This window comes from Chroicocephalus ridibundus, chromosome 16 (assembly GCF_963924245.1).
Source record: "Chroicocephalus ridibundus chromosome 16, bChrRid1.1, whole genome shotgun sequence".
Taxonomy (NCBI): Eukaryota; Metazoa; Chordata; class Aves; order Charadriiformes; family Laridae; genus Chroicocephalus; species Chroicocephalus ridibundus.
Window position 1 is genome coordinate 2,404,903 of NC_086299.1, and position 27,809 is coordinate 2,432,711.

The window sequence follows — 27,809 nt, forward strand, 5'->3', positions numbered from 1 at the left end:
ACAAAATACCATGTGCTGGAAGAAAGAAGAAACAGCGAGGAGCTGGCAGCATCCAAAGCACAATGCCTGCAGAAGTGATTATGCTGATGCCAAACCTGGTCCTATCTGAGCTTTCCAGCCACTGCTGAGTTGACAGCACGTGCCATGATGCCAGAGCTGGCAGAGGTGATCTTGAGCACAGCTAGGGGCCACTAGCCACCTTAAAGTAATAGCACCACGCATCTTCCTTGAGCTAACCTTTAATGTCATGAATAGTAAAATAACGTGTATGTAGTGCTCTCTGTCAAAACTGCAGTAAATACCGAAAACCAACTTCCCATTGTCCGTTTCGCCCAGCCTGCCATGATGCCAGAGGCACAGGGTGCCGCGGGCCACCACCGAGCGGTGCTGGCTGGGCTCCAGGGCCCCCAACAGCGAGCGGGAAGAACAGAGCATGGCTACAAGTCCTGGCACTGGGGAACCAGCACAACCGTAAGGACACAGCTCCTTGCCAATGCTAACTCTACTCCAATTTTAGCAGACTTAAAGCTTTCCAGATTGACGGTGAAGAATTTCAAAACTCAAAGAGCATAACAGATTTCCAGCCGAGTTTATAGAAATAACTGAATACAGCGACAGCCTTAACATACACATATGCAGAAAAAGAATGAACAAAACTATCAGATCTCCCAAAATATGGATTGACAACAGAAATTTGCTAATTACTGTTTTAAGTATGCCTGAATTCTTAACTCTGGGGTTATTAAATTCAAAGTTATATCATCATATATTTTAACGATATGATAGCTTATGCAAGTTATGACCACTTCAAAAAAAAACAATCTGTATTTCATATATTTATACGGTATTTCAAACATGGTCACATTTTCCAAATGACATTGGACAAATTACTACTTTTGCACCAAAAGAGTTGAATCTGGTGTTGTTCCTCCCCTGTGGCACCATGTGGCCTAAACATAACAAGGATTTTAGAACATCCTGTAGCGCCCAGAGCAGCTCCTTATCATGGCAACAATGGGAAAGTATTCTACTAAATAGAGGCAAAATTAAACGGTAGAATTGAGCCCAAATAATATTCTCACTGACATAGCAGGAGAAGTCATTGACTTCTACTGGAGGCAAGTTGGAGGCCAATTTTGGAGAGAGAACAGCTGGTAGAGAACACACGTTCCCAGCTTCCAGCCACCAACACTGCACAAAATCCAGAGGGCTCTCCATGGAAAATGGTATGTCTAAGTAATTCCTATAGGTTTCTCATCTTCAAAGTGTTTACACTTTGGTTGGCTTTCTGGCAAGCTCTACGTGTTCTGAAAACAGCTTCTGACAGATGAAAGTGATGCCTTAATACAGAGCTCTGTCCCCAAGACAGGCTCTTCAGGCACTTGGCTGAAAGGATCCAAAGACACCGAGAGTGCTGGTTTAAGCCATACTCTTGCAGGAACTGCACTTTAGTAAGAAACAACGATGTGCCAAAGGCCAACAGAAAGCCAGCATCTCCCTTCCCAGACACCCAGCGTGCATTCAGAATTGCTGGATCTTTCAGAAGATTTCCTAGCAATATGAATCAGCCTGAAGAAATAATTTCTGACACTGTCAAAACTGCACTAATGATCCTCAGGAAAGGCTGTGGTGTTCGCACATTGAAAAGCCTTAACCCTGCCCTGCACAATGCTCTGTGTGACAGACCATGGCTTGATTAGAAACAGTTTCAGCACACAAAAATTAGAACTGGCACCAACATCTAAACTATAGCAAATCCCTCCCTCGTTGTTTTGAAGATGACACTTCCAGCAGAATAGAGCTGTTATTTATATATATCCACATTCACACCTTATTCTGCTTCTTGTACGGTCAAGATCTTCTGCTTGCCACAGAAATGCCCTTCTGTCCCATACACCTCCTGCCAGAAAGAGCCGAGAGGCAGGGGGCGACACGCAGATAATTACTACAAACCTTGAACATTTTCAAGGAGGATGTTTGCTTTTGACTTTTGGGGGATTAAAGTCAGTCTTCCACAAACAAGCATGAAAATAGCCCAAGGAGAATTACGTTACTAATGAAGATTTTCTTGCTTCTTGTCAGTTGCTTCAGCCACTTCTGCTGCCACTGGATGAGTACAACGAGGGCTTTTCTACTGCACGGCTCTCTGCAGGTGTGATTAAATCTGCCTCTTGCTTCCCAAAGTCCCCAAGTGGACTATCATGACTCAGTTACAGAGATAATTTCTCAGAATGAAAGAGCCAATAAGAAGCGATTCCTTTGGGCATCTCAACAGCATTAACACAAAATGCAGTAAAAAGCATCAGAGTAGCAGAAAGCAATTTAGTCCTCATGGAGGCAACTTGTTTGCAACGCATTTCAAACATTTTAACTGTGTGTATCTGCCTGGGTTTAAGTCAGAAGACGGTGCAGGCAATGGCTGCGCTGAACCATCACCTCAGGAGAACGGCACTGTCTGCAATTTAACTGGTTGAGTTCATCTCTTATTTCTCTTTTTGCTCTCACCACAAAATACGGCAGCAGACAACCTGCTATGATTGCTAGACTAACGTGGCAGTGAGCTGCAGGTCAGGAGGAGAAGGCTGCTGGACCTGCAAGCATGTGCATGCTAGGACACATTCAAAAGTACAAGCCTCACAGGGGGTTTAGGAACAGAACAGTGCAGCTTTGGGGAAGACCTAAGCATAGAAAGAGCAGGTCAGGAGTGAGAGGCGTCACTGGGACTTCATGCAAAATGGAGGAGGAGGGAATTCAGAAAACTCAGCTATGGTTTGAGGGGGAGTGCCATTCGCCTCACGAGGGAAGGTACCACACGAAGTCCCACAGGCTCCAAAATGGACTCAATTAGCTGTTCCTTTTACCTTTTTGTTCTACCCAGCATTTCTTCAAGAGCACTGTCATCTCTGGCTTTGGCATCCTACTCATCATCTAGGAATTCATGTTGCTGTTTCCTTCCTGAAAGGAAAAAGTCCCATCGTCAGTCATTTGCCACACAGAGGAAAGGACAAATTTGACAGAGTATTTTTACCACTGCTCAAGTTCAAAGACCATTGCTCCTTGAGCAGACAGTACTGCAAGTTGTGTTCTCTGCTACAGTGTCATCCATCCGAAATCAATCAGCCTGTGTTGACTCTAGAAACTTACCCTGAATTTACCTGTAAGCAGCTGAAAAGCTGTCAGTATCTCAGACCTGCCTGGAAATAAACAGCAGGGCAATGACTCACCCAGAGTAAAAAAATTCCCAGCAACAAGAGAGGCTTGCACTGAGCAAATACCTTTATTTTATTTCAGAACATTCTGAAAGTGTTAACCTATATGAAAAAGAAGCAATACAACACTGAGAAAGCACACTTAACGTTAGGGAAGCCTTCATTTCATGTCACATGAGCCAAATTAAAAATAAAACTAAACACAAGTGTACAAAGCGGAGACAAAAAAAATCAATTTTCTCAAAGAGATAACACGAGGGACTCCCACAGGGGCTGGCAAATTCTGGAAGAGAGAAAGAGATTATATTTTATGGGAAGAGATTCAATAACCATTCTTTTCCCATAAAGCTAGTGATGGAGGATTGTCACTACTCCATAGACACACTGTGCACATTTCAGGACAACAGTAACAGAAAATCAATAGCATCTTTTATACGCGATAACACATTATCTCCATGGACTCCTAATACTAACAAATGGGACCAAAGAAGACCTTTACTAAAATTTAGTAGTCAGCATTAATCTGGCTGATAAGAGAGGGGTAGTATGCTAGTCTACATCCTTGGATTTTTTAATTTTTTTTTTTGTTTAAAGAAATAACTCTGCTCAGAGCTTCACCCTCCACTGAAGCCAAAGAGCCCCCAGATGACACTACATTAAAAGTCTAACAATGTTGAACCCTGGCGCTGTCGCTGGAAAGCCCCATCGGCATACATTTCCTCTCCGGCTGATGGCTGTAATCATTAGGAGGCAGGAGCTTTATCAGGTGGTAATTTGACAGCTTTGACAAGCTCGGCTGAATTTATGGCACTTTCTAGTTTTTCCCTCCATTGAGCTGAGATGGAACTAAAGTTAATATTAGCAAAAACACTTTGTGCAGGGGCAATTTTCCAGCGATGACTACATGATTCCAGTTACTAAGAAAATCTGCTAAACAAGGCCTCCTCACAGTCACTTACCACCCTCCCCAGACTTGGGAAGATGGTTCCCCATCCGGCCTGCTAGCTTTGATGAAAGATTGAGTAGATAGAAGGAATCTCTGGCTCTAAAGCAGCAGAAGTGAATCAATTCTGGAACAGCTCTGCACCTTGTAGAGGAGTCACTAGCACCCCAGAGAAACACAAGCACGGATGTTTCCCTTGGCTTAAGAAAGAACTTTTAGCTCCAAACCCAATTTTCCAGACAGGGACATTGACAGTTCGCTGCCCCTTTTTCCCCATGCAGCACTGCTCACTGGTGCCTAAGCTCGGAAACGCTGGCACTTCAGATGCACCCTTCCAACATGACCAGAGAGGCCGCCAAAGTCCTCCTGAGGGACCCTCCTGAAAACCTTTTCAAGCACATTCCGCTACCCACTGCTTGCGCAGAACAAGCGTCTAACCCGCATTTATGAACTCAACACCTTACACTAAGAACGGTGACGTTCAGGATCATTACGCTCAACTCCCTTTCCGGGTGTGGGCTCAATGTCTTTTAAACAGAGCACATAGTTTCTTTTCTTTCTATAAAAAATCTAGGATATTAAAGCTTAGGAAAAAAAAAAAAAAAACAAAACAAAAAACAAACAACTAACACTGAGAGTTTCTTGTATTTCCATGGATCAAATGGTCCACTCTAAGAAGGAACCCAACCAATTAGGTCTGAGGAGAAGTACAAGTAGGCTGTGACCTCTGGAAAACACCGGAGCTGCATGAGGACACTAGTAAGGCTTCTCACAGTTCAAAAAAGGAGGACGCTACACACACTGGAGCAGAGAGCATCACCTGCCTGACAGCACACAGGATGGCTAAACCCAGGATCTAATTTCTGATCTGCTTTCTTGTGCAGTGTCAGGAATCTGCAAGTGGCGATGCGGGCAAGAGGAACACTGCACTCTGAACCAAAAATTGGCAAGTCAGTAAAGCACGAACACGTACTTTCCTTTTTTTCTTTTTTTTCCCCCCAAAATTGCTTTTTGCCATAGGTGTTACATTTCCTCTGTTATAAATTAGGGTTTTAAAGAGCTTCTCTACATGCTTAGAAAGCACAGTTCATATTTAGCTCCCTAAAGCCATATTTCTCTCTTCCTATATGACCGTGCCAAGATGTGACATCTGTGGACTGTTCCCAAAAAATTCCCCTGAATCATCTGTGATGCATGCAGAACAGCGGCCAGAGCCGGCAACGAGCAGCTGTGTCTTTTAGGAAAGTGTTAGATCAATCCGGTACAGGAAAGGATTCCCAGTAACTCTGCCACTAATGTCCCCGAGGACCACGCAACTCCCAAACCACGTTAGAAAAAGAACACAATTACGACAGGACCAAAATCCATGAGAAATAGCGTTGCCACAGTAACTGACATCCTCAGAACTCAAGTCTTCTTTGCATTTTTGCACAGGCTCAATGACTCCTAAACCACGTGGAAAAACACGAGTCTAGCAGGTGGGTTCATTCAGGAAAAGCATGCTGCCAGGCGATTCCCTGTACAACACACCCGTTTCTGCTTCTCAGAAAGCAAGTCTTTGTGGACCTCTTGTTCCAAGCATTGCATCTCACTACGAGCGCAGAGGAACTTCTGTAACACAATCAATACTTCCTTGTTAACTACCTTTGGATCAGAAAAAACTTATTAAATATTAAAACATTCCTGTTTACAAAAAAAAAAAAAAGTTATGTGAAGATAAAATCCAAAACAGATTAGCTTAGCTTTGGAATGGGAAAACATAGTTTTGGCTTCATGCTAGACTGTACTGGTGCCAATGAGCGGTCTTTCAAAAGCTCCTCTTTGAGGACAGCAGTCCTCTAAAATCACTCCAGCACCCCCTACACAAACATCAGGTCCAGTCACTGGGGAAAATCTAACCATGAGCAGGAAAGGCCTTACTTTAATCCTGGCCGCTTTATCACAGCAGTAACACCGACACTCAGTCTGTCCGCCAGCATGCTTTACAACAAGGCACCGGTTAAGCACAGACCAGAAAGCCTGTCTGCTCCCCACGCTTTGGGGCACTTCCTCTAGGGCCATATTGTCGGCCCGGTGGTGAAAAGCCAAAGCAGCTCTATTGACCTCAAGAAAACTGCTCCAAATATATACTGATGACAAATGAGAACAAGGTTTAGCCACGGTCTGCTCCGTGCTAGCTGCTCTGTGCCAGCAGGTTTGACGCTGCTGAGATAATCTTTTGCTCGCCTTCGCACGCTGTGCGAGTCAGAAGATCTGACCTCACGATACCGCGCTGTAACAGGCTGCAGCCTTTCTCAGGTAACCTCTGCAGCTCAACCTCGTAAGAGCCAGGAGCTACGCCTGAAATAAAGGCACTTTAGTCACAGAATGGCTTGGAAACGATCCTCTTGTTACGCCAGGCAAGAGAACTCAGGACAACATATGCGACTACTGGTCCCATAAATAATACAGGTAAGAGACAGCCGGTTCTGGGCCGCAGTCTCACCGTAACCCGGAACCGCCCGGCGCCGGGCTCCGCTGCGAGCGCGCCCGCCGGGAAGGACGAGCTCGGCCGCGGAGCGGCGGCGGCTCCTCTCCTCCGCTTACCCCGGAGTGGGGCGGACGGGGACCCTGCCCGCCCGGGGCGGGGCCGGGCCGGGCCAGGCCGGGCCGGGCCGGCCCTGCCGCAGCCGCCGCCGGTCCCCTCCGGGCCGAGGCGACTGCGGCGGCGGGAGAGACGCCTCCGGGCGCGGGGCCGGGGCCGGCAGCCCCGCGCGGACCCCTGAGGCGGACCGGAGCGAGCCGGTCCGAGCCGAGCACTCACCGCGGCATCCCGCGCGCGCCGCCCGCCTCTCCTCACGGCTCCCTGGGGCGGAGCCTGCCCGCGCCTGCGCAGAGGGCCCCGCCGCGCGCGCACCGCGCGGGGGTTCGGCCCGCCGGGCCGCTAGGGGGCGCGGCAGCGGAGGGCGCCGCGCCTCGCGCCCGCTCTGGCGGCGCCGGCACGCCCGGCCGCGCGGGGTGAGAGGTCGGAAAGATGGCGGCGGCCTTGGGGGAGGAGGTGCCGGACAACGAGGACTACTATGCGCTGCTCAACGTGCGGCGGGAGGTGGGCACGCGGCGGCGGCGGCGGCGGGGCCGGGCGGCGGCGGCGGGGCCGAGCGGCGGGGCCGGGAGGGCCGTGACCCCGGTGCCCGGCGGGGCGGGCCGGGCCGCGGGCGCTGCGGGGCCCGGCGGGCGGGAGCGTCCTCGGGCCGGGGTGAGGCGGGCGCTGCCCGGGAGCGGGGGCTCGGCGGCGGGAAGGGGGCGGCGGGGGCCGGGCGGGGGGGTCTGAGGGAATTCTCCCCGCTCGGGGCTCTCGGAGCTCGGTCTGAGACTCACCCCCACCCTCGCGTGTAACGTTCTCGTCTCCCCGGCTGCGGGCTCGTCCTCCTCCTCATGGGCGCTGCGTGGACTCTCCAAATGTTTCCAAATCGGCAACGCGCACGTTTTTTTGCAAAACACCTCTGTCCTCGATTTCGTTTTTAAGAATAGGTTGGTGTTAATTGATGCAGTTTTGTTACACTGGAACAGTTTGGAACTTAATGGGAGGCGACTACTTCTTTTATGGTAATAATTAGGCAAATCAACAAAGATCTGAATGTATAGCTGTGCTGTAGTTTGTTTCCTCAAATGCAATAGCGATATATATAGATCTATCAACCAATATATATACACACCTACCAACCTAAATGATTCTGTGATTCTATACTATATATATGTGCATATATATATATAAACAGATTTATCTATTTGAGCACGTTGGCCTACATGTTAACAATTTGAGCTGAAGAAGCCCTTACTGAGCTCCTACTACTGCGTATAACAGGAGCTCAAGGCTTGGATGCAGTTCAATCCGGATGGCTTTGAAAAAATTCTCTTTGGAGTTGATGTCAGCACCTGTGGTCTCCGTGACGGTCTCCTGTGTCTCTTTTGTGGAAATCTTCTGCGCTTGTGGAGGAAAAATGTGTGACAGTAGCTCTGTTTGCACGACTCTCTATTGCCATGCAGTAAAGTTTGCTCTTTTTGGAAAAATTTCTGTGCGACTCAGGCCTGAGTCTCGTTGCAAGCCAATGGGCCGTGCTTTTAGGTCACTCGACAGCTTGTGTAGTTCACCCTCCCGAATGCCAGTGGTGTGCAGATGTAAGAGGTTAAAAGAAAGAGGCAGGAACCGCACACACATTGCGAGTGCTTGGGAGATTAACAGCGAAGGCTTAATAGTTAACTTAGCCAGGCTTTCAGTTCTTCACTAGAGACCAGGAAATTCAGGTTTGATACAGCAGGGAGCTGGAAACTGAGTTAAAATGGTCTTTGAGGGAGTAATTCCGACTGAGAGTAGTAGTTGCTTTGTTAATTATGCCTTGCTAATTAAATTCAGTAGTACTATCCTGCGTAGCAGTGGAATGCAGTGAACTCGCATTTCTGTGTGCTGAGCCAGCTTCGTGTGATGTGGCAGCTGAGCTTAAAATAATAGTTAACCACTGGACTTTGCAGACCCGATGAGGAGAGTCAGCCCGACGAGCAGTGATTTTCGTGTGTGCATGTATATAGATGTTTAATCTTTTATCGATTTCAATCCATTAAAAATGTGGTGGCATGTGTGAGACGTTAAATGAAGCCATTTAAACCCCAAAAAGGGAGATGGGACACCTTTTAATTTTGCCTGGAATTTTGGTAATAAAAATGTAACTTACATATGATTATTACTGACTTATGTATTTCATTGCAACTTGAAATGATGTCAGTATTTCTTTAGCAGTTTCTAAGAGGCTATTGCTCATGAAATATTGAACCAATGACCCGGGCTATTCAATGATGATGAAAGGCCCAATCTAACATTTTATTGAACATGGCATTTATGAAAAATGAAACTGCTCATTTCTATTATATAATCAATAGCACATTAAACCATTTATCATTAATTTGATTAAAGAATGCCATTTTAGACCTATACGTTCCCCTGCCTTCTCAGTCGAGTTTAAATTCGATGTCCGAGAAAGCACAAGGCAGTAAAACAAAAGAGCTAATCAGTAGCTGCCTTTGCCTTCTTGGGGCCAGCAAATTTAGCAGGTCCCCTTTTGCTGTATCACTGCGAAACGTTACACGGAATAGTACACATGGGCAGACAAAACGTTTATTCTAAGCTATCCTCAAAATCGAACCGTTTTCTTGCTGCGGTACACAAATGCATTTCTTTGACAAAAACCCAGACTTTCCTTACCACGAGTTGGGAAAAGATGTTACTTTAAGAAACTAACTTTCAGGGCCTTTATTTCCATGGCGAAAGCTTGGAAACTGTGGAAGTTTCAGTCACTGCAGAGCATTAAGGGTAACCGGCAGTTGTGTCTTTAAATTCTGTTATTGAAAGTAATTTTCTGGATGCCCCTTTCTCGCTTGCTGGTGTTGCGTTCCTGTCCGCTGTAACCCCTGGCTGTGACAACAGGTCCGGCGTTTGCTTGGAGGAGGCCAGCAGGTTCCCTCGTGTTGTTTCAGTTATTTTACCCTGCATATTTCTCCAGGTGCAGAGAGGCGGCATCCTGCTCCCTGTGCCCCAGGAACCGATTCTTGCCTGGGCCGGTTGGTGCTCTGCGCCGCTGTGTGCTCCCTGTGCCTTTTGGGGACAGTCTGGTTGATTTTGGCCACTGCACTTCTAACTAGGTGTTAACCGGCCTCCAAGGAGTAGGCAGCTGCTGCGCTGTAAGGACTCTTGCAGGAATGAGGTTAGGAACGGGAAGTTACCAGGGCTCTACAGAGTCAAAAAATAATATTGCCGTGAGGTTGTCTCCTGAGAGATGGTAATGGAAGGAGTGGGGTTTTTATTCCATTGATTCTGAAAGAGCCATCCCAAATCTGTTTCCACCACGTGTTTTTGGAACAAGGCCAGGTGCCGTCTAGAGTTCCAGAGTGGTTGTGGTAAAGAAAAGGGCTATTTTTTTTTTTTCTTCATGCATTTATTGACACGCTGTTCTTCTGGTTATCCAGCTGCCGCAGGTCAGTGTGTTTTTGCAGGCAGACGATGCGCGTTCCTGCCTCCCAGCACAGCAGAGAGCCCTCGCTGTGCGGAAGCGGGGTGCTGGGGAGCACGGCAGTGAGGGGCGAATGTTAAACTGTAGCTTTGCATTACGTACCTTTACCCCTGTGGCAAGTCTCTGCTTTTTGATAGTTATAGTATTTACTTGGGAGTTTAAGATTGAAATACAAGTAGAATTTGATGGATTTAAGTGGTGTTTATCCTGAGGTGACTTTATTTTTCCTAGCTTTTCTGCATTGAATTGAGGAGACGGTAGTTGCCTAACAAAAATAATGTATGGATGCAGATTGTTTGGGTGTGTGTTTTGTTGGGGTTTTTTACTTAACTTTTTATACCTAGGTATACACTGATGAGCTGTTGCTGTCACTTGTTGCACTATAAATAGCGTGGATAATACCGGTGTGCATAATTGAACACTTTACTAACTTCTGTAATGAAACAAAAGTCCATTCTTGATTTTGTGTAAGTAAAAGTAGTGTAGTGTAATAACTGATGGACATCTCCTTTAGGGCTGATCTTGGGAATGGTCTTTTTAAAATAGCATTGGCTGTACTTTAATTCGTTTTTACTGCTTTTCACAGGCCTCTCAGGAAGAGCTAAAAGCTGCCTACCGCCGGCTGTGTATGCTGTACCATCCAGACAAGCACAGAGACCCAGAGCTCAAAACGCAAGCTGAGCGGCTCTTTAACCTTGTTCACCAAGCTTATGAAGGTCAGTAGAAGTCTGAAGTTTGCAGAAACTGTTTTCAGGGGTTTTCTAGGAGGAGAGCTGTCTCTTCCTGCCTTTTGAAGAGGATATATATTATTACAAAGTAATAATTAAATTTGCCGATACTTAGTGATGCTTTCTTTCCTTTCTGTCCTGTAAATCAGAGGAGCAATGCAGCATAAATTCTGCAATGATCAAGATGTGGAGTTTCTGTCTTATTTCCTGCATGCTGTAAATAATCTTTTCACTACTTCCCTTACTTCTGAAAAGACTCTCCCATAAGAGACTGAAGACTGAAAAACAGAAAGACAAATTCATATTTTACTTTTGAACTGATGCATCCTGAGTTTCTGTTCTCTGTTACCTGGTTGCAGTCTCTGTTGTTTTTCAGCAAGTTCTTCCATATGCTAAGGCTGAGATAAAGACAATGGATTCATAGTGGTTTGAGTTTTTTTTCTCATCCAAGGATGCTGAAGACCTTTTAAAATATTCTGAATTAAGCCAACATTTAGCTAAATCCTGGTGTCACCATAGGTAATACATAGTGTAGCTGAGGCACAAGAAAGTGATTTGTTAGAATTAGCTTGCAGCGTTTTGGAAGTGTGATAAGAGGCACCTAGAATGCAAACGGATTGGAAGCTGCTAGGATTCTTCTGCATTAAAAAAACTGGTGCAGCAAACTGGGTACCTGGTCCTGTAGACTAAAGAGAAACTAAAGCAAAATGATGAATAAATATTCCTCTGTTAAACCTCAAAGATGAGCTAAATTTTTTTTCTTATTCTCATGTTTTCTGAATAAGCATTTGTTTCTTCCAGTTGGACTTGAGTGTGGGTAGTGTCTTTTACGTTGTCCCTAGTTAGGCGTTAGGACATATGGAAGCTTTTGCTGGGGAGAACAGTGAAGGTCTTACATTGATGACATGGGGAATAAAAACTCAGGATGCTTCAATAATGTCATTTTAATGTGGTGAGTAGGTCTTACACTAAAGTCAGCTTTCCCTTTGAATTCCATGGCTTTGCTTGGCTCTGTGTTGCAATGTATATGTAAATTGTGGCTCGTTTAGTACCGAATGTGAGCGTAATATTTTGCAAGCAAAAATTTTGACATCTTGAAAATAAGCTACCCCACCTCCTGCCTATTTTCTCCCCCTCCTATTCCGTCTCTTAATATCACACAACAAAAGATTTACTTTATCAGAATTTATAAAAAGTAGTATCTGCCTGTGACATTTAGCAAGTTCAATAATCGAGTAGTTCAGATCAAAGCTCAATTACCAGTGTAAGCCTCTTTGTGCCTTAATAGACACACCCAGCTCCCTGGAGACTCATCAGTTCCTCCACAGTCAAAAGAAATACGTGGTAATGATAAAGCTGGTCCTGGAACCCTGTGGGAAAAATACTGATGATTTTTTTTTTTTTTTTAAGGAAGGGTATGGTATGAGGGATTATGCATTCAAATATGCCTTACATTTTAGAGAGTCTTCTTAATTCTATGTGCAGTCTTTTTCCAAAGTAACTGTTCTGCAGTCTCCTGGTGTATTCTATTTTCTCCGTTGCATTGGGTGACTTTTTGGGAGATTCAAATTCTACATGCAATTTTGCAATTACCCTGTAGTTGACGTTTGGCAAGGCCTGAACTGCCTCACAGAAATTGCTTTGTTGGTGCTTGGAATGTCCCACAAGTTTGGACTGGGTGGGAAAGGGTCAGTGGATGGGGATGGTGAGGCGGATCCGGGGCAGGGAGGGAAGCACCGAAGAGACAAGGGTAGGTGTCCTTCCTGCTCAGAAGGTTTCCAGGGACTGCTGTCGCTGGATTGCTAATAATCCCATTGATGGTTAGAGAGTTATGTCACCCTTCAGTCAAAGATAGCAATACTAAAAAATCCTGCTGCATATTCAGTTAGTCTGCATGCCTCTTTTCTGTTCTTTTCACTTTTTGATTTTAGAAGTAAGAGAAAAAAAAAAAGGAATTTGCTGGGGGGGAAAGTCGGTGTGTCCGGTTAATACAGCATGTGAAAAGGTTAAAGGGAATTAATGAAAAAATTGGATGCAACTGTAGAACAACGTGTTTCCAGGATCTGGGCTTGAATTCCAAATAAGACTAGTGTGTTGGTCTGAAATGCGAGGAGAAGACCAAAAACTGAGTTCTCTCCTCTCTTTTGATTCAACTTGCAGTGCTTAGTGATCCACAGACCAGAGCCATCTATGACATATATGGGAGGAGAGGACTGGAAATGGAAGGATGGGAGGTGAGAGAAATTTAGCGCGTTATGGCCTGTGGAATTGACTAAACCCACATTTATCTGACATTCTGGTTGTATCGAGCTGCACTGACACCTTGATGGTAATAAATGCCTGTTTGTTTGTTTGAAGGCATCCTTGTTTAGTTATTTCTGTCTCTCTTTGTCCCTGCTGAAACACCATGATGGATTTTCAGAGAATACTTAGGTTTTTTACTTGACAAGAGAACAATAAACCTGACATTCAGAGTTCCCTAATAGGATATTACCGTGACAGGCAACATCTTTGTCTGAGACAAATGCGTCGTTATTGTCCATCTAGTCTCATCTTTTTCATCTGAAACTTTTTTTTCAGCATCAACTAGCCTCTGAGTTTGAAATTACTTTTCCTTTCTCTGCTTTTTGGGGTTGGTGTTTTTTTCTTTGTTCAGTTTTTATGGGCTTTCAAAGAGAACTTGCCCATTCATGGCTTTCCTGTTAAGTCCCCTTGCTAGCCTCTGCCAGTCTTAGTTGATTGCACTATGCTGCTTCCTGGAGAATCACGTTGTATTGGGTCAGGTCAGTACCAAGTTAGTAGCAAGAAATGTGGAGCAGTAGCAGCACGTAACAGACATTTTTGAGCTGCTTGTGACAGACGTGATCTGATTTTGAAAAGCCCAATCCTTTCTATCCATGCCAAGAGCCATGCCTGTTTCCCTGAGACATGTAAGGTAAACAGATGGGAATCAGCATAGCCTAAAATCACAAAACTCTTGCTTAATCAGTTTACTTCAGGCCAGGCACTTTCAGTTGTTTTCCTTTTCGTGTCTACGCCTAGTAGAGAAGTTAATGTATAGCTCTTGCTGCAGTATCTTGTACTTGTGGTCTGAGAGCTACTTGCCCTGGTTTTGTCAAGGGCATAGAAATAACAAGACCATTTTCCCTGCTCTAAAAGCATGGGGTTTTCTCTCATGCCTGCCATTTGATCCGGCCCAGGTGTTTGCGTCCAAACTCTTGAGTATAGAAATTCGTGCAGCATGGCTTACAGCAGCAGCAGGGCCAACGTGTTAGTGCGTACCAGGTCAGTGGGCCACCGTCCCATCAGCAGCGCAATACCCTGAACATCCTCTTTCCGGTAATCTTTTGGTTTTAATTTCTTTTTGAGCAGGTTGTGGAAAGGAAGAGAACTCCAGCGGAAATCAGGGAAGAATTTGAGCGTTTGCAGAGAGAGAGGGAAGAGAGAAGACTGCAGCAGCGAACTAATCCAAAGGTAAGCAAAGACTTCATCCCGGTCTCAAGAGTGAATCTGTAAGTTATTACGAATACGCAAGGTGTGATGAGCCTAGATGAAGGGCCATGGTAAATAGCCCCTTAGGTATTTACGCTTAATGAGTTACTGTTCCTATTTTGAATATGCAGTTTGTCTGGATGATGTAGGGAAAGGTGCTAATTCTTTGACCAGTAATCCTCTGTTGGAAGTTCTCTCTTTTTTTATGCTGAAACATATAGGAGCAAAATATCTCTTTCAGCAATTTCAAGGAAACAGACCTAACACTGAAATGTTTATGATCTCTTTCCAAGTATTCCAAATAAAATGAAACTCCCTGCGGTTACCTGACAGGTTTTCCCTTCAACACTGCTGTAATGTCACAACAATGTGGGGAGATATTCAAACGCAGCTTCGAAACCAATGAAAAATGTGAGGCAGGTACCAAACCAGCTGGGTAGCAGAACTCTTCCGGCTGCAGCACAGCGAGCAAAATCAACCTGAACAGGATTGGGGTCTTGCCAGTTCCACAGTTAGTGTCTGTTGTAGGAAAGCTCAATTGCGTGCTCAGGAGGAGGATCATCGAGTATTCGGTTCCCATCTCTCAGTCTGTTTGAGCAGCCATAAACTGACAGTAAACGCCCCACCTCGCAGCTGAGTCTTGGCTCTTCAGAGCTGATCAAGAATACCGTGTTGGGGATGATGTTCTTGTGGTAGCGTTGGGATGGCAGGGGGAGGTGGAAATGACGACGCACCGCTGCTTCCTCTGTCACCTGCTGCAACTGGAGTACTCCGGTAGTTGAGAAGGCGAATGGCCTTGCTGGCTCTTGGCTTGATAAGTATGCTAGGCAAACCCAGGTTTTGTCCGCATTGGCACTGAGGGAGGTTCCAAAGCTTGTTGAGTCACAAAAATCGTGGTTCTCGTGCAGTGAATAACGTTATCCAAGAGCTGCATCTACGCTTACCAAATGTATTTGTACTTTAGTTTACCTGTATCTATCAGATCACCAGGCTGTTGTGGATAGCGCACAGATACTAAGAACTTGTTTGTACTGGGAGGGTAAATAAGCACGAGTGTCAGCTGACAACAGGAGGGATTTCTGGATGCCACAAAACAGGCAAGTGGAACTGTCTCTGCTGGAGACGAGGGTGACCGGGGTCAGAAGGGTGTTCTCGGAGAAGGGCATGGTTATCTCCACCTCGTGCTTCTCTGTGACTTTAGGAATTTGACATTTTATCTGGGCGCCTCGCCGTGGCTGCGAGCAGTAAAAAGCAGAGCTGCATTGTGAGCCTCAGCCTGTGTCCTGTGATAAAATTAGCCATCTGGGTGTTTACAGCAATTGCTGACTGGCAGCCTATAGAAATGTCTCTCCAGGCAGTGTTCCTGTGGAATTAGGTAGCGCAGCTGTGATCATTTCATACACGAACACAAGTTATTTTAAAATTTCCAACATTTTGTTAGTTCTATAAAACAGTTCCAGCAAAATAAAGCATTTTCACCAGAAATGTTGAGCAATAACCAGATGTAGGCAATTTGGCAGGTTTCGAATTGAGTCTATTATTTGCTTTTAGAGCTTTGTTTTTGCTTTCAAAGACATGCAGAAGGGTTGAAAAGTTCATTACTTGATTTGAGAAGAACAGCTTCCTGTTAGGAGAAATTAAATCCTGTTATTTTCCTGCTGTGGAAGGTCAACATCTAAGAAATGCAGGTCCCTGAAGGCTTAGTCTTGCACAGCTTCCATATGTCACCTTCCAGAAGGTAAATCGCTAGGAAGAAAAACGAGGAGGGAGTATATTCTTCTCTGGCACACCTCTTTATTCTGTCAGTGAAGTCTGGTTTGTATTTGCAGGATGGCAAATAAAGGTGATTTTAAAAGATGACCCCAGATAACAACTCTGATGGTCTGCAGTGCCGTTCCCTGTGCTTTGCAACGTGTTGCGTGCGTGCGCCGCTGGCTTCAGAGCTTCGCTTCGCAGCCTTTTCCCTGCTGCTCGCTCTTTGGGGAGGGCTTTCTCATTTCCAAGGGTCTGAGCAGGTGGCCGATGGGGCGTGGGGAGCAGCGCGGTCCCCTCTATTATCCGGTGGCATAGGGGGTGCTGTCGTTCTCTGGGAATATTTTTAACTTTACCATCTGCTGCTTTTCCTGTGTTCGCGCCTGAGCCAGTTTCCTTGCCAGGATCTATAGACCTCTGAGGGTGACTTCACCTGCTCGGCGGGAGGTAAAACACGCGGAGTCCACCGCTCGCTCCCTTCAGCAGAGGCCGCTGAATAGAAGATCCACCGAGGAGCCAGGGAGGGACAGAGACGCCCTTTTCCTCATAATGGGTCTTGTGGATTTTCATGGATAGGTTCAGGCGTTTTCCTTTTTTTATTGGGAGGGATATTGTTTTAAAATCCGTAGATGTGAAAAAGAAAGTCATAAGATTTTGAGTATGATTGAAAGATTTCAGGAGTGTGTGTGGACCTTGTTGCATCTTTACAAAGAGTACGAGCATTGTGGTATGACCGTAGTACAGTAAGATGGTTTTTAGTGTGGTTTTTTTAGTGCAAATTCTTGAAAAAACTTTACTGCCACTTATATTCCAGTCTGAGTTGAAAACACACAATTTTCTGTCTTCTTGCCATTCAAATTCAGCACGCTTATTACTCAGCATGATATCCCTTGTTTAAAAATGTTTAACTTGGAAATTAAAGTTGCAGTCTGGCAAAGGTTCTGTGCTGACTGTGGCGCTCCACGTGGAAAGCCTTTCTTTCCATCCTGTCTCTGTTACGAAGGATCTTGGGTTTTACGCTTCCTTGAAGAGCATCAGGGAAAAATGGAAATAGTTCTCTCTCTTGTTAAAATAAATGCTCACCTGTATTTAGACATATTTTATCATCCACTCTGGAGTGCATTTGCTGGAATTTCATTGAGTGGAGTTGGCATTTTCTGTTTCTCTTTGGCTGTTCTACTCCATGTCTCCCGAGGGCTGGAGAGCAGCGCAGGGCTGCGCCGCTTCCCGGCGGATGGCGGTCTTGCCTCGCTTCACTCCTATTTTGGCCTTGTTTCAAGGAAGAGCACAACGTAGGAGAGGACTGAAACCGAAGAAGCTGTCACGTCTGGAGAGCAGGTCCCTTGAAGGTGACTTTGCAGATGGTTCCTGAAAAGTAGCCTTCTGCATAAAGGGCAGGAGCTCATCCTTGGTGCTGCCACAAACAGAAGGATGAGCGTGACCGCTTTGAAATTCTCCAGCCTTCCAGAGTCATCTGTGAACAGCTGGGGCACAGCCCCTGGCCCAGAGTGCTCCTGGAAATAATCACACCTTCCTGTGTTAAAATATTTATCCAATTTTTGCCATGTAAGGAATCAGAAAATAAACATTGAGAAGAGGCCGGGAATCTCCACAGCAAATAAATAGTTGGGAGCCAAACCAGAGAGAAGTTTTGAGTCCTGACAAACTCTGCGATTCTTCCTATGTTTGTGGTTCAGCATTTGATTCGAGTGGAGTGAGCAAGGAAGAGCGCTCATTCGGATTGAAATAAGAAATTATTCCATCCGTACTTGGACTCTGAGTGGTTTTTGTACCTACCAGGCTATTGAGTTTATTTACACAAATTGCTCAGAGTTCATTCTGTGCTGGTGCACAGAGGAGGGTTTTTTATTGCCACTGGTACATTTTATGTGAGCTGGAATACTGCTTAATAGGTCTATAGGGGAGGTTTCCAAAGCCTCTGGAAGTTATATGACCCAGACAAGGATCTAATTGTGCCCTTTTCAAATAAACCCACTCTTGCGGTCCGTCTGAGTGAGCACAGCAGCAGGTACCCAGACTATTTAGCTGTGGCCTAGTTTTTTGTAGGAATAAGCTTTTCTATAGTCTGAGAAGGGAAATATTTACCACTGACTAAAAGTCTATCTTTGTCAAGCTTTTCCTCTGATTACAAAATAGAAACTAAGAAAAAGAAAACAAAGTTTTTGACCAACGGTGTCAGTTGCAAATGCATGATGCGGCTCAAAACTAAGTTGTTTCAGATAACTCATAAGAAGAAAGCATTTAGAGGATTTCTGGCCAAGTTCCATTGAAGAAAATAAATTTCTAGAATATACTATTAAAACTTTTAATAGTTGTGGAGAGTGAGTTGTGGGGGAAGAAAAAACCTGCTGTCTAAAAGTGTTCTACATACTTCTGTAATGTGTCACAATAGAAAAATTACCTACTAGTCTTACAAGTTGCATTCCTGCTGAAAAACTGTCTTTTATCCAGTTTATTTTATGATTTATATTGCTGGTTTAGAATATTGTAATCGTTCATTTTTGTTTGTCAAGAATGCATAAGAAATGCGTTTTAGAGTGGAAAAGGTAATTGCAGAAAAAGAAAAAACTTTCTAAAAATGTAATCGTATACAAGGACGGTTTAGCCATTTGGCCTATAAATGCTGGATGTTTGTTAATGCTAAGTATTTCTTTCACTTGTCATTCCTTAGGGAACAATTAGTGTTGGAATAGATGCCACTGACCTCTTTGATCGTTACGACGAAGAATACGAAGATGTGCCTGGGAGCAGCTTTCCCCAGATTGAGATAAACAAAATGCACATATCGCAGTCCATTGAGGTAAGGAGGGCAGACGCTGCTGGTGTGGAGCAGCGCCCGAGCTAATGAGGTGCTGCAGCGCAAAGCAACCCAAAATGAGACACTGCTCAGGGGGTTCTCGTCTTGATTTATGGAAGGAGGCGATTACCAGCACGGGTGGGAAGAGGAAGCTCAGTTCCAGCAGGGCAGCGTGTTGACTGTACAGCGTGTGTACAGTCTAATTCTAACCTAGACGTGAGATGGATTTGCTGCTCAGGGTCAGGACTTCAAGGTGGTACATTAAAGATGTCACAAATATCTGGTACTGTAAGAAATATCTCACTTTTTGCCATACTGGATCTTTGACTACAAAATTTAGAGCAAGTGTCTGGTTCAAACGCCTGGGCTTAGGGGATGGGGAGGAGTCAACTGGAGTGTTACCTATCTCTCTGCGCTTACACTCTGCAATCGTGATTATGTCCTTGCAGAATATGCATTAAATGTGTGAGTTGGGATCAGAATAATTGGTAACAATATATTAATTTTTCAGGCACCACTGACTGCCACAGACACAGCGATACTGTCTGGTAACCTTTCCACCCAGAACGGGAATGGAGGTGGGTCGATCAATCTTGCTCTGAGACGAGTGACATCTGCCAAGGGATGGGGAGAGGTAAGAGTGCTAGCTGTTACACATTTTTTATATCCACTTTATTTCAGGCTGCTTGGATTCGTTACCCACTGTTTATTTTCTTTAGGGAATATCAGCTCTGTTTCATCTCTTATTTTGTATGTTCTGTAGAATGTAAAAAAAGAAATTCTCAAAGGAATTTTGGAAAAAAAGAATGCCAAACCTTTTTTTTCTTAGTTGTTTCCCCTTTCCATTTGGCTGTGCATTTTGGACTTCACTTACGCTGGCAGAATTGTTACCTGTTGTCTCCAGGGCCTTTGCAATCTCGCTGACACCTCCCAGGTGCCTTCCGGAGGCTGTGAGCGTGCACCGTGGGCAGCGTGGTAGTTTGCCTTCTCTTCAGAAACTGTTCTGTTCGCAAGGGAAGAAGTTCTGGGGGAAAATAGTTTGGCTCCCAGGAGCTATGACCTAAGTAGCCTCACTAGACCAGTGGCGTTGAGATGCTGCAGCTGGCCGGTGGTTGCTTTCCGCACCTTCCTTTTTGCATGCTAGCTGCTGCTAACCTGTTTCCTCAGCTTGTGAGAAATGTGAGTTTTCCTCTCATTTGAGAATTCATACGCTGGAGGCATTTGATTTGCATCAGGATTTTGTAATATTGATAATGCGGAGCTTGTGGATATTGTCATGTGTCAGTTGACTAAAAAAGTTTAAAAAAATCCACGTAATGAACTAACTTGGGAGATGCAGATGTAGTAGGAACTGCTTTTGCGGGCTTTGTCATGAACAGAGTCGGGTCTAAGAACTGCTTCCGTTAATGAGACTGAACAGCACCAGATAAACACTGAATAGCAGCGCTGGAAGTCACCCGGGCTGGTGGCTGAAGCAACAGGCGTGTTTCGCAGCCGCTGAGGTGGTGCAGCAGCAGAGCTGGTGGCAGCATTGCTGCAGTGGAGGGGTTTCCTCCGTTTGCACTGGAGCAGCCAGAGCAGGTGCTTGTAGGAGCAGCAGCCTGTAGAACTACGAAACCGGCTGTTTTACTCGTGAGGACCCTACTCGGTGAGACACCTCTTACTCTGAATGCAAAGCCTGCAGAAAAGAGGATGCTGAAATACATGGTGAATGTTACTCAGATGAGTAAGATGTCTGTAATGTCAGTGATGCTGGTGAAGTACTTTGTCACTGTTGCAAAAGATGTGTTCTTCTAACAATTTGGCATTGTGCATTTAAACAGCTGGAGTTTGGAGCAGGAGACCTTCAGGGACCTCTCTTCGGTCTGAAGATATTCCGTAATCTTACACCAAGATGGTAAATATTAGAAAAATGGTCTAATGGTTAATATTCTGCACAAAGGAATGAAACGGCTTGAATTTATGGTAAATAAAATAAATTAAATAATTAAATAAAATACACAATGGTTTGTAAAATATCATACAAGTCAGAATGACGTGAGTGGCTTTCTGCAAACTAACGATGAGGGAAAACTCAAGAGATTGTGCTGTCTGATCATTGTGAAGTATAGCACGTAAATAAACTCCCTGGTGTTTTAGTCTCAGCATCTGCGGCTCTTCTGGGACTTCCATGTGTGAGACACAGTTTCTGACAGCAAAAGAGGAGATGATATGTCATATTTTAGGGAAGTAATGCCAAATTTGCCACTGGCATGCTGTCTGTTTACAAATGAATAGAGGTCTCGGGTTGTGATTGAAGACATATGTTAGAGCATCGTAGGTTCCAGTGTAGACTTCCTTCTTTTTATATTTTCTAACTTAGTAAATATACCATTCCTCAGAGCTTATACTGGGGTCTTGTTCCCTGTAGAATCCTTTAATGCTGGTTTTTGGAGCTGATGCTTGAGGATTATTAAATAGCAGGGCTGTCTTCTAGCAGCCAAGTGTTCTGCCTCTCCAGAAGACCAGGACTTTATCTGCCGCGGGCGAGAAGGGTGAAGGCTGGAGGGCAGCCTGCTGCGTTGGCTGCAGCATTATGGCACAGGCCAATAAACTAGGACATGAGCCCGCACTTCTGGGCAGAGCTGTAGTCAGTACAGTCTACATTAGTTTGGAGTTTTTCCTGAAACCCTCAGACATCATGCTCTTTGCAGGATAGTGTGTGTGAAGAGGAGTCTGAGGCCATCTGGGAGCCTGTGTTTTATCGCTGATGATTTCCTTATTTCTCCTAGTTTCATCACTACAAACTGTGCCCTGCAGTTTTCATCCCGTGGGGTCCGCCCAGGCCTCACCACAGTCCTCGCCCGCAACCTCGACAAGAACACGATGGGCTACTTACAGTGGCGGTGGGGCATCCAGTCAGCCATGAACACTAGTATTGTCCGGGATACAAAAACCAGCCATTTCACCGTGGCGTTACAGGTGAGAGTCCTCTTGCTGTACGCAGGAGACGGTGATACCATCCCATAGGAGAGAAGTGTCTCGGTTTTTCTGTCCCAGCGTTGTTTTGGCTTGGGACTAGAGAATAATGCAGCAGTTGGTACTGTCTCATATGAACACGTAACGTAGGTAACCAGCTGCTTTTGGCAGAGCACAACACTTTTCACCCAACATTGTGATATCTAATGTGGATCAGCTCAGATTAGGGTCAGGATGCACAGCACAGCCTGCAGAGATTGCAGGCTGTGACGAGTAAGTGGCATGCGTTGCTGTTTTCTGTGCCACTTAAAGGATAAGAAAGGAAATTTGGGGGAACATTCAGTGGTGGCCAAGGGTACGTTTTCATACATTTGTGCCTCTTGTATTTCAGCTGGGAATCCCCCATTCTTTCATGATGGTCAGTTATCAGCATAAGTTTCAGGACGAAGATCAAACTCGAGTCAAAGGTTCTCTCAAGTAAGTGTGCAAGAGAAAATTCACATTGCTTATGGCCTGGAGAATCTAGTATCTGCTGTCTTAGGCCTCCAGGTTCCACACAAATCCAATGCTGCTGTGGTCTTTGGGAGTCTGCTTTTCATTAATTAAGTCTAGTAACCACTGAAATGAATGTTGTGGAGGCTTAGCTCTGTGTGCCTCTTTGGATAAGTGGGACTTAAAATTACCTGTGTGATACCTTTATATCATCACCAATAAGAAAATGAGAAGTTCTTGTAGCCTGTTTAGTATTTTACAAGATGGAAAGCCTGATCTCATCTTGTAGAATCTCCCAGTAGCCGACGTCTGCTGCACACAGATGTATTTCCGTGTTTTATTTGTTGGGGAATTACAGGATTCAGTAAAGAGAAATTCAAGACTCTTCCTTGTCTTACCAGTATTTGGTTCTATCGTTCTAGGGCAGGTTTCTTCGGGACCATTGTGGAGTACGGAGCAGAGAGGAAGATTTCCAGACACAGCATTTTAGGAGCCACTGTCAGTGTTGGTGTTCCCCAAGGAGTGTCTTTGAAAATCAAGTCAGTTCAAGATTACAACTCTAGATTGCAGAGGCTGGCTATAACCTGCATTATTCTATTTCCAATATTCAGGTGGGAAGGTCCCAATCTTAGGGCAGTACAGGTATATCGATATATCACTATGAAAGGTTGCAGCTGCCCCCACCTCTAATGCACGTGGTGCCCATCGGAAGCAATGTGTGCCTTCTGCTGGTGTTACTCTGAGCCTGAGCCCCCTCTTTCAGGACTAGTGTGGGTGTGCATCAAAATACTCTGAAAATACAGCTTAAAGTAAGGTTTGCAGTATTATGGTAAGTGGATGCAAGATTTCCGAAAATATTATTAATAGAAATGTATTTAATTGCATTCCGTTTTTATAACACTGTACACAATAATATAATTGAATTAGTGAGTTATTGTTAACCAATACAGGTGATTCTACTGTTACTAAGATGCAGTTCACAAAGCGGGCAGAGCTCTACAAGGGTTCATATACTGGAGTCATTTTTAATTGGTGCCAGCAGAGGGCGTGCCAGAGAGACCACTGTCCCAAGAAAACTAATGTTTTCTAAAATAAATATTTTATAAGCGTCAGAAAAATATTAATGTCCTCCTTCCTTGAAGGCACATGCCAATGTTGTGAACATAGACCTTCTCTGTAAGCATTTTCTTTTCTCTTTATGATGGTTTTGGTCCCTTTCCCTGGGTAAATTAATGACCAAATAAATTCTTTTAAGATTAAAAAACCACTTTAGAATGGTCAGGTGCTCTCACAAGAGATGTCTGCTACATAAAAGTCTGGCTGTGGGTGGTGTCAGCTCTCCGCCTTACCATTGTCTTGTTTCATTTTATCAGATTTTCACCTTTGTGAGCTCATCATTCATCTCTCCTTTGGTTCAGCAGTTGTTCAGCAGCATACACTGCTGCTAAGTGCACTTAATCAAGCACATTAAACGCTGCATTTCCTCTCACCTGTCGCTCTGTTCTTTTTTTGTTCCAGGTTGAATAGGGCTAGCCAGACCTACTTCTTCCCTGTCCACCTAACAGATCAGCTGCTTCCCAGTGCTGTGTTCTATGCCACCGTGGGACCTCTAGTTATCTACTTTGCCATGCACAGGCTAATCATCAAACCCTACCTCAGGGCACAAAAGGAGAGGTGAGCTGGCAAGACTGTTTTAAATTCAGAGCTGGGAAGTCCCACTGAGGTGCTTCTGGGAGCCTGGTGCAAAGGCTGAGGCACCAGCTGAGGCACCGTGGTTCACTGTACCATCCGTGCTACTGAGGTCTGGAAGCCTACTGAAATACCATGAAAGGTGGGGAAAAGCCTTAAAACTGAGCTCATTTGTGTGAGGTTGTGGGTCAGCTGTAATTGGGGTGGGTAAGAAGACACCTGCCACTTTGTGGCTGCATCCCATCCCCTGCGTAGACCTGACGTGATGTTCACTTCTCTGTGCCAGAGAGCTGGAGAAGCAGAGGGAGAATACAGCCAGCGACATCCTTCAGAAGAAGCAGGAAGCTGAAGCTGCAGTAAGTCTTTCCCGTAACTAATCCCCCTTGGTTAAAGGAAGCTGTTTTCACTCTGGGCTTTTCTCTTTTGGGCACAGTATGTCGTGGTTTTGGCCGGATTGGCCAGTCAGAATGACAGATGGCCCTCCCTCCCCCTCTCTCCGAAGAGAGGAGAGGAAGAGATAAAGAGATTTACAAGTTTAGAAAAAGAACTAAACTACTTTAATGAAAATAATAATAAATAAGGAAATAATAAATAATAATAAAATAAAAAAAAGTATACAATATATACAAAACCATATCCAGCTCCCAGGATGACAATGGCATCACCAGCAGGCACAGGGAAAGTCCCAGACTGGAGTAAGCGACAGATAGGAGCTGAATTCAGGATCTGGAGTCAGGAGTGCTCGGATTGGGATCAAAGGTAGACAAACAGACAGGGTCCTCCTCAGACGTCGGCCAGTGAAGTGAGAGAGTTGGCCTTTTGATCCCTCAGCTTTTATACCGAGCGTGATGCATATGGGATGGAATACCCTGTTGGGTCAATTTTGTGTCACCTGTCCCGTCTGCTCCTCCCCACAGGTGGGACCCCTCTACGCTTCTCCGCTTCCAACCCTCCAACGGGACAAACAGCAAAGTTAGCTGACCTTGGTTGTTATAGCAATAAGTCTAAGCAAGAGCCTCTGTGCATACCATTCCTTGGTACAATCAGGTCTTATCACTCTGAGAGCGAACAGTTTCTCAACAACGTGCTGTTAATTTCCGAGTCTAGTCAGTTAGAAGAGGCCCAGCTAATAAGTAAAATTACAGAGCAGAAAATTGGTTCTGTTTTACCTCAAACCAGGACACAGTACCTGACACTGCTTGATTTTTGCTCTGCCCCTTGTATTGTGACAGGTCCGGTTAATGCAAGAGTCTGTCCGGAGGATAATTGAAGCGGAGGAAGCCAGAATGGGTAAAGATTAAAGCACCGTTTACTTGCTCCATAAATTTGGAGAGAGGAAGCAACAATGCAAAGGCTGGGGGGCTGATGGGGAGAAATGCAAGGTATCACTTCTTCATTTCCCCCCCTAACGAAGCAGAGTGTAATTGCTGGTGTGTGTGTAGTGGGGAGGTTCCATGATGATTTGGCTTGTGGTGCCTGAGCTTGGTAGGGATCCCCTGAATATTATCGTGGGACATGCTGTGAGGTGGATCAACAGGCTGAGGATAATAGTCTGGATTCACCTCCTCGCAAAAGAGAGGTGTGTGTGTAAATATGTGCCAAAGTTGAAGTCTGAAGTTCAGGTTTCACTGGTCTCTAGCTTACACAGCTTGCTCCCGGATCGTTGTTGTGGTTTAACCCCAGCCAGCAACTGGGACCACGCAGCCTCCCACTCACACCGTCCCCCCTGCCCCCGAAGAGCAGGGAGAGAAGGAGGGTAAAGGGTAAAAAAAGAACCTCATAAAAACTCATGGGTTGAGATAAAGACAATTTAATAGAACAGTAACAGAAAAGGAAAATAATAATGGTAAAATAATATACAAGACACAAGTCACTCTCACCACCCGGCTGAAAGCAAGAGAAAATGCAGGGATGGTCTTTTTGTCAGTGTCTGCCCAGCTGTCGGTGGGAAGCCTTTCATCACATCTGTGATTTCCTGTGAAATGCAGGTTTGATTGTAGTGAACGCCTGGTATGGGAAGTTTGTTAATGACAACAGCCGGAAGAATGAGAAGGTGAAAGTAATAGATGTGACGGTGCCCCTGCAGTGCTTGGTGAAAGACTCTAAACTCATCCTTACAGAGGCATCCAAGGTACGTAGCTGTTCTGTCAAAGCCCCGACTGGAGAGCTCAAATGAGTGACTCAGAATTTCGATTGAACCGTATGGTGTCCTACTGGGGGACTTCTCCAGCGTGCGTGAAGCTAGTGACTCCAGATCAATGTACAGAAGCCATTTACATACCAAGTGTTATGAACCTCCAGGAACTTCTGTTTTTCTGGGCATTTCCAGTGCCAAAGAAACAGTGTCTGTGTGTTTGCAGCGTGTGACTGTGTGTTAGAGGCTCTGGGGCTGTACCTAGAAACTTCCCACCCCCCTGATTTGCTCTTTTCTGCATTTAGAACTTGCTACTGGGGAAGCAATTCCTGAGCTTCTTGTCTCATCGCATTGGCAACAAAACTCCTCTTTTTTTAATGACACCTCGTTCTGGCACTAATAAATATTTTTGGTCAGTTGAAGAGCTGCGAAAGTTCATTCCCTGATGCTCATTCTGTCCTTCTCTGGTTCAAGGCTGGGCTGCCGGGTTTCTACGACCCCTGCGTGGGTGAGGAGAAGAGTTTGAAAGTACTTTATCAGTTCCGAGGAGTTCTGCACCAGGTGATGTCAGCTGACAATGAGGCCCTTAGGATACCAAAGCAATGTAAGTAGCAAGGACCGCCCTGCTGCTTCCTGCAGGAACCAGTAAAGGGTTGCTTCAGCTCTGCGTGGTGAAGCGCACAGAACTGGGGTTCTGGGGTTCAGAACTGGGGGTACTGAAATGGACTGACCATGATATGCCTCTGGAGTGTGACCTAAAAGAGCTCAGCAGCACCACTGCAGCTGTTCACACCATCTAACCTTATGTATCTAACTGGAGGCAGAAGCAGAGGCCTCCCACAGCTGCTGGTGTCCCTGCCGGGCAATTCCCAGCATTGGATTGCCCTTTGAGGACTGAATTGAATGTATGAAGGCGAGGTGGAGGCCTGAGCCAGATTTATTACTTATCCCCATTTATCTGTCTGCCAGAACATTTTCTCTGCCAGAATAATTTTGTGAAATCCGCTAGTGACAAGTTTTACTGGTGCCCGTGTAGGTCTGGGGAGTTGGCTAACGGGCACAAACCTCGTGTTTACACTCTAGACCAGCTCCCTGGCTCAATCTAAGCAGCATATTCAACTTGTAAAGTTTCCATAGGTATGTTGGAGGTGTAAATGAATCATGTTTAATTAGCAGCCAGAAATGTTCCTCTCTGTCCCTGGTGCGGTGGTAAGTTCAAGCTGTGATGTGTCTCATCCGACAGAAGTGGCATGTATCCGTTTGTTCTCATCCGACAGCTCACAGAATCGATGCAGATGGCTAATCTGGTGAGAGTCTGCACCTCTGTTACGGTACCTGGGTCAACGGAAACTACAAAACCTTCCCCCGGACGCTACAAGTTTGAACAGAGACGTTTTTATTTTTACTGTTCTATAGCAGGTGGTGTCCTACCAGTTATGTTAGGAGACAAAGTGAGAGAACCTGCTTCTACAGGTGGCTCCAAGGCAATACTTCTCTGAATTATGGCTCAGTAACCAATAAAGCAACGTGACTCTGAATGCGCAGTGCTTTCT

General features: G+C 45.3%; 2 protein-coding genes across 7 annotated transcripts in view; one reads left to right on the forward strand and one right to left on the reverse strand.

Annotated features, from left to right (window-relative positions):
• The window catches only part of CAMTA1 (calmodulin binding transcription activator 1), a 295,455-nt gene extending 288,435 nt beyond the window's left edge, over window positions 1-7,020 (reverse strand). For all 5 annotated transcript variants that reach the window (XM_063353609.1, XM_063353605.1, XM_063353607.1 and 2 more), the window contains exons 1-2: window positions 6,956-7,020; window positions 2,862-2,955 (exon numbers count right to left, since the gene is read on the reverse strand). In XM_063353609.1, the coding sequence (XP_063209679.1) occupies window positions 2,862-2,928 (67 nt within the window). In that variant the 5' untranslated portion in view covers window positions 2,929-2,955; window positions 6,956-7,020. The remainder of the gene's footprint in view (window positions 1-2,861; window positions 2,956-6,955) is intronic.
• Window positions 7,021-7,092: 72 nt separating this feature from the next.
• DNAJC11 (DnaJ heat shock protein family (Hsp40) member C11) lies at window positions 7,093-27,794 on the forward strand. Of its 2 annotated transcripts, XM_063353672.1 has the most exons (16): window positions 7,093-7,237; window positions 10,780-10,909; window positions 13,082-13,155; window positions 14,294-14,395; window positions 18,858-18,986; window positions 19,495-19,617; window positions 20,807-20,880; window positions 21,755-21,944; window positions 22,333-22,418; window positions 22,856-22,972; window positions 23,952-24,107; window positions 24,409-24,478; window positions 25,355-25,412; window positions 26,111-26,253; window positions 26,731-26,860; window positions 27,534-27,794. In XM_063353672.1, the coding sequence occupies exons 1-16, from the start codon at window positions 7,166-7,168 to the stop codon at window positions 27,557-27,559; spliced, it is 1,680 nt and encodes a 559-aa protein (XP_063209742.1). In that variant the 5' UTR covers window positions 7,093-7,165; the 3' UTR covers window positions 27,560-27,794. The 2 variants fall into 2 exon arrangements, with proteins under 2 accessions (XP_063209742.1, XP_063209743.1); XM_063353673.1 differs by lacking the exons at window positions 7,093-7,237; window positions 13,082-13,155 and having other exon boundaries at window positions 10,778-10,909.
• The last annotated feature ends 15 nt before the right edge of the window (window positions 27,795-27,809 follow it).

What these genes read in the sequence shown, in the direction of transcription:
- DNAJC11 (XM_063353672.1), top strand. Translation starts at nt 7,166, where the DNA reads ATGGCGGCGGCCTTGGGGGAGGAGGTGCCGGACAACGAGGACTACTAT. An exon ending in TGTTCACCAAGCTTATGAAG is followed by an intron (nt 10,910 to 13,081) that starts GTCAGTAGAAGT and finishes TTCAACTTGCAG; the next exon opens with TGCTTAGTGATCCACAGACC. An exon ending in TCCTTACAGAGGCATCCAAG is followed by an intron (nt 26,254 to 26,730) that starts GTACGTAGCTGT and finishes CTCTGGTTCAAG; the next exon opens with GCTGGGCTGCCGGGTTTCTA.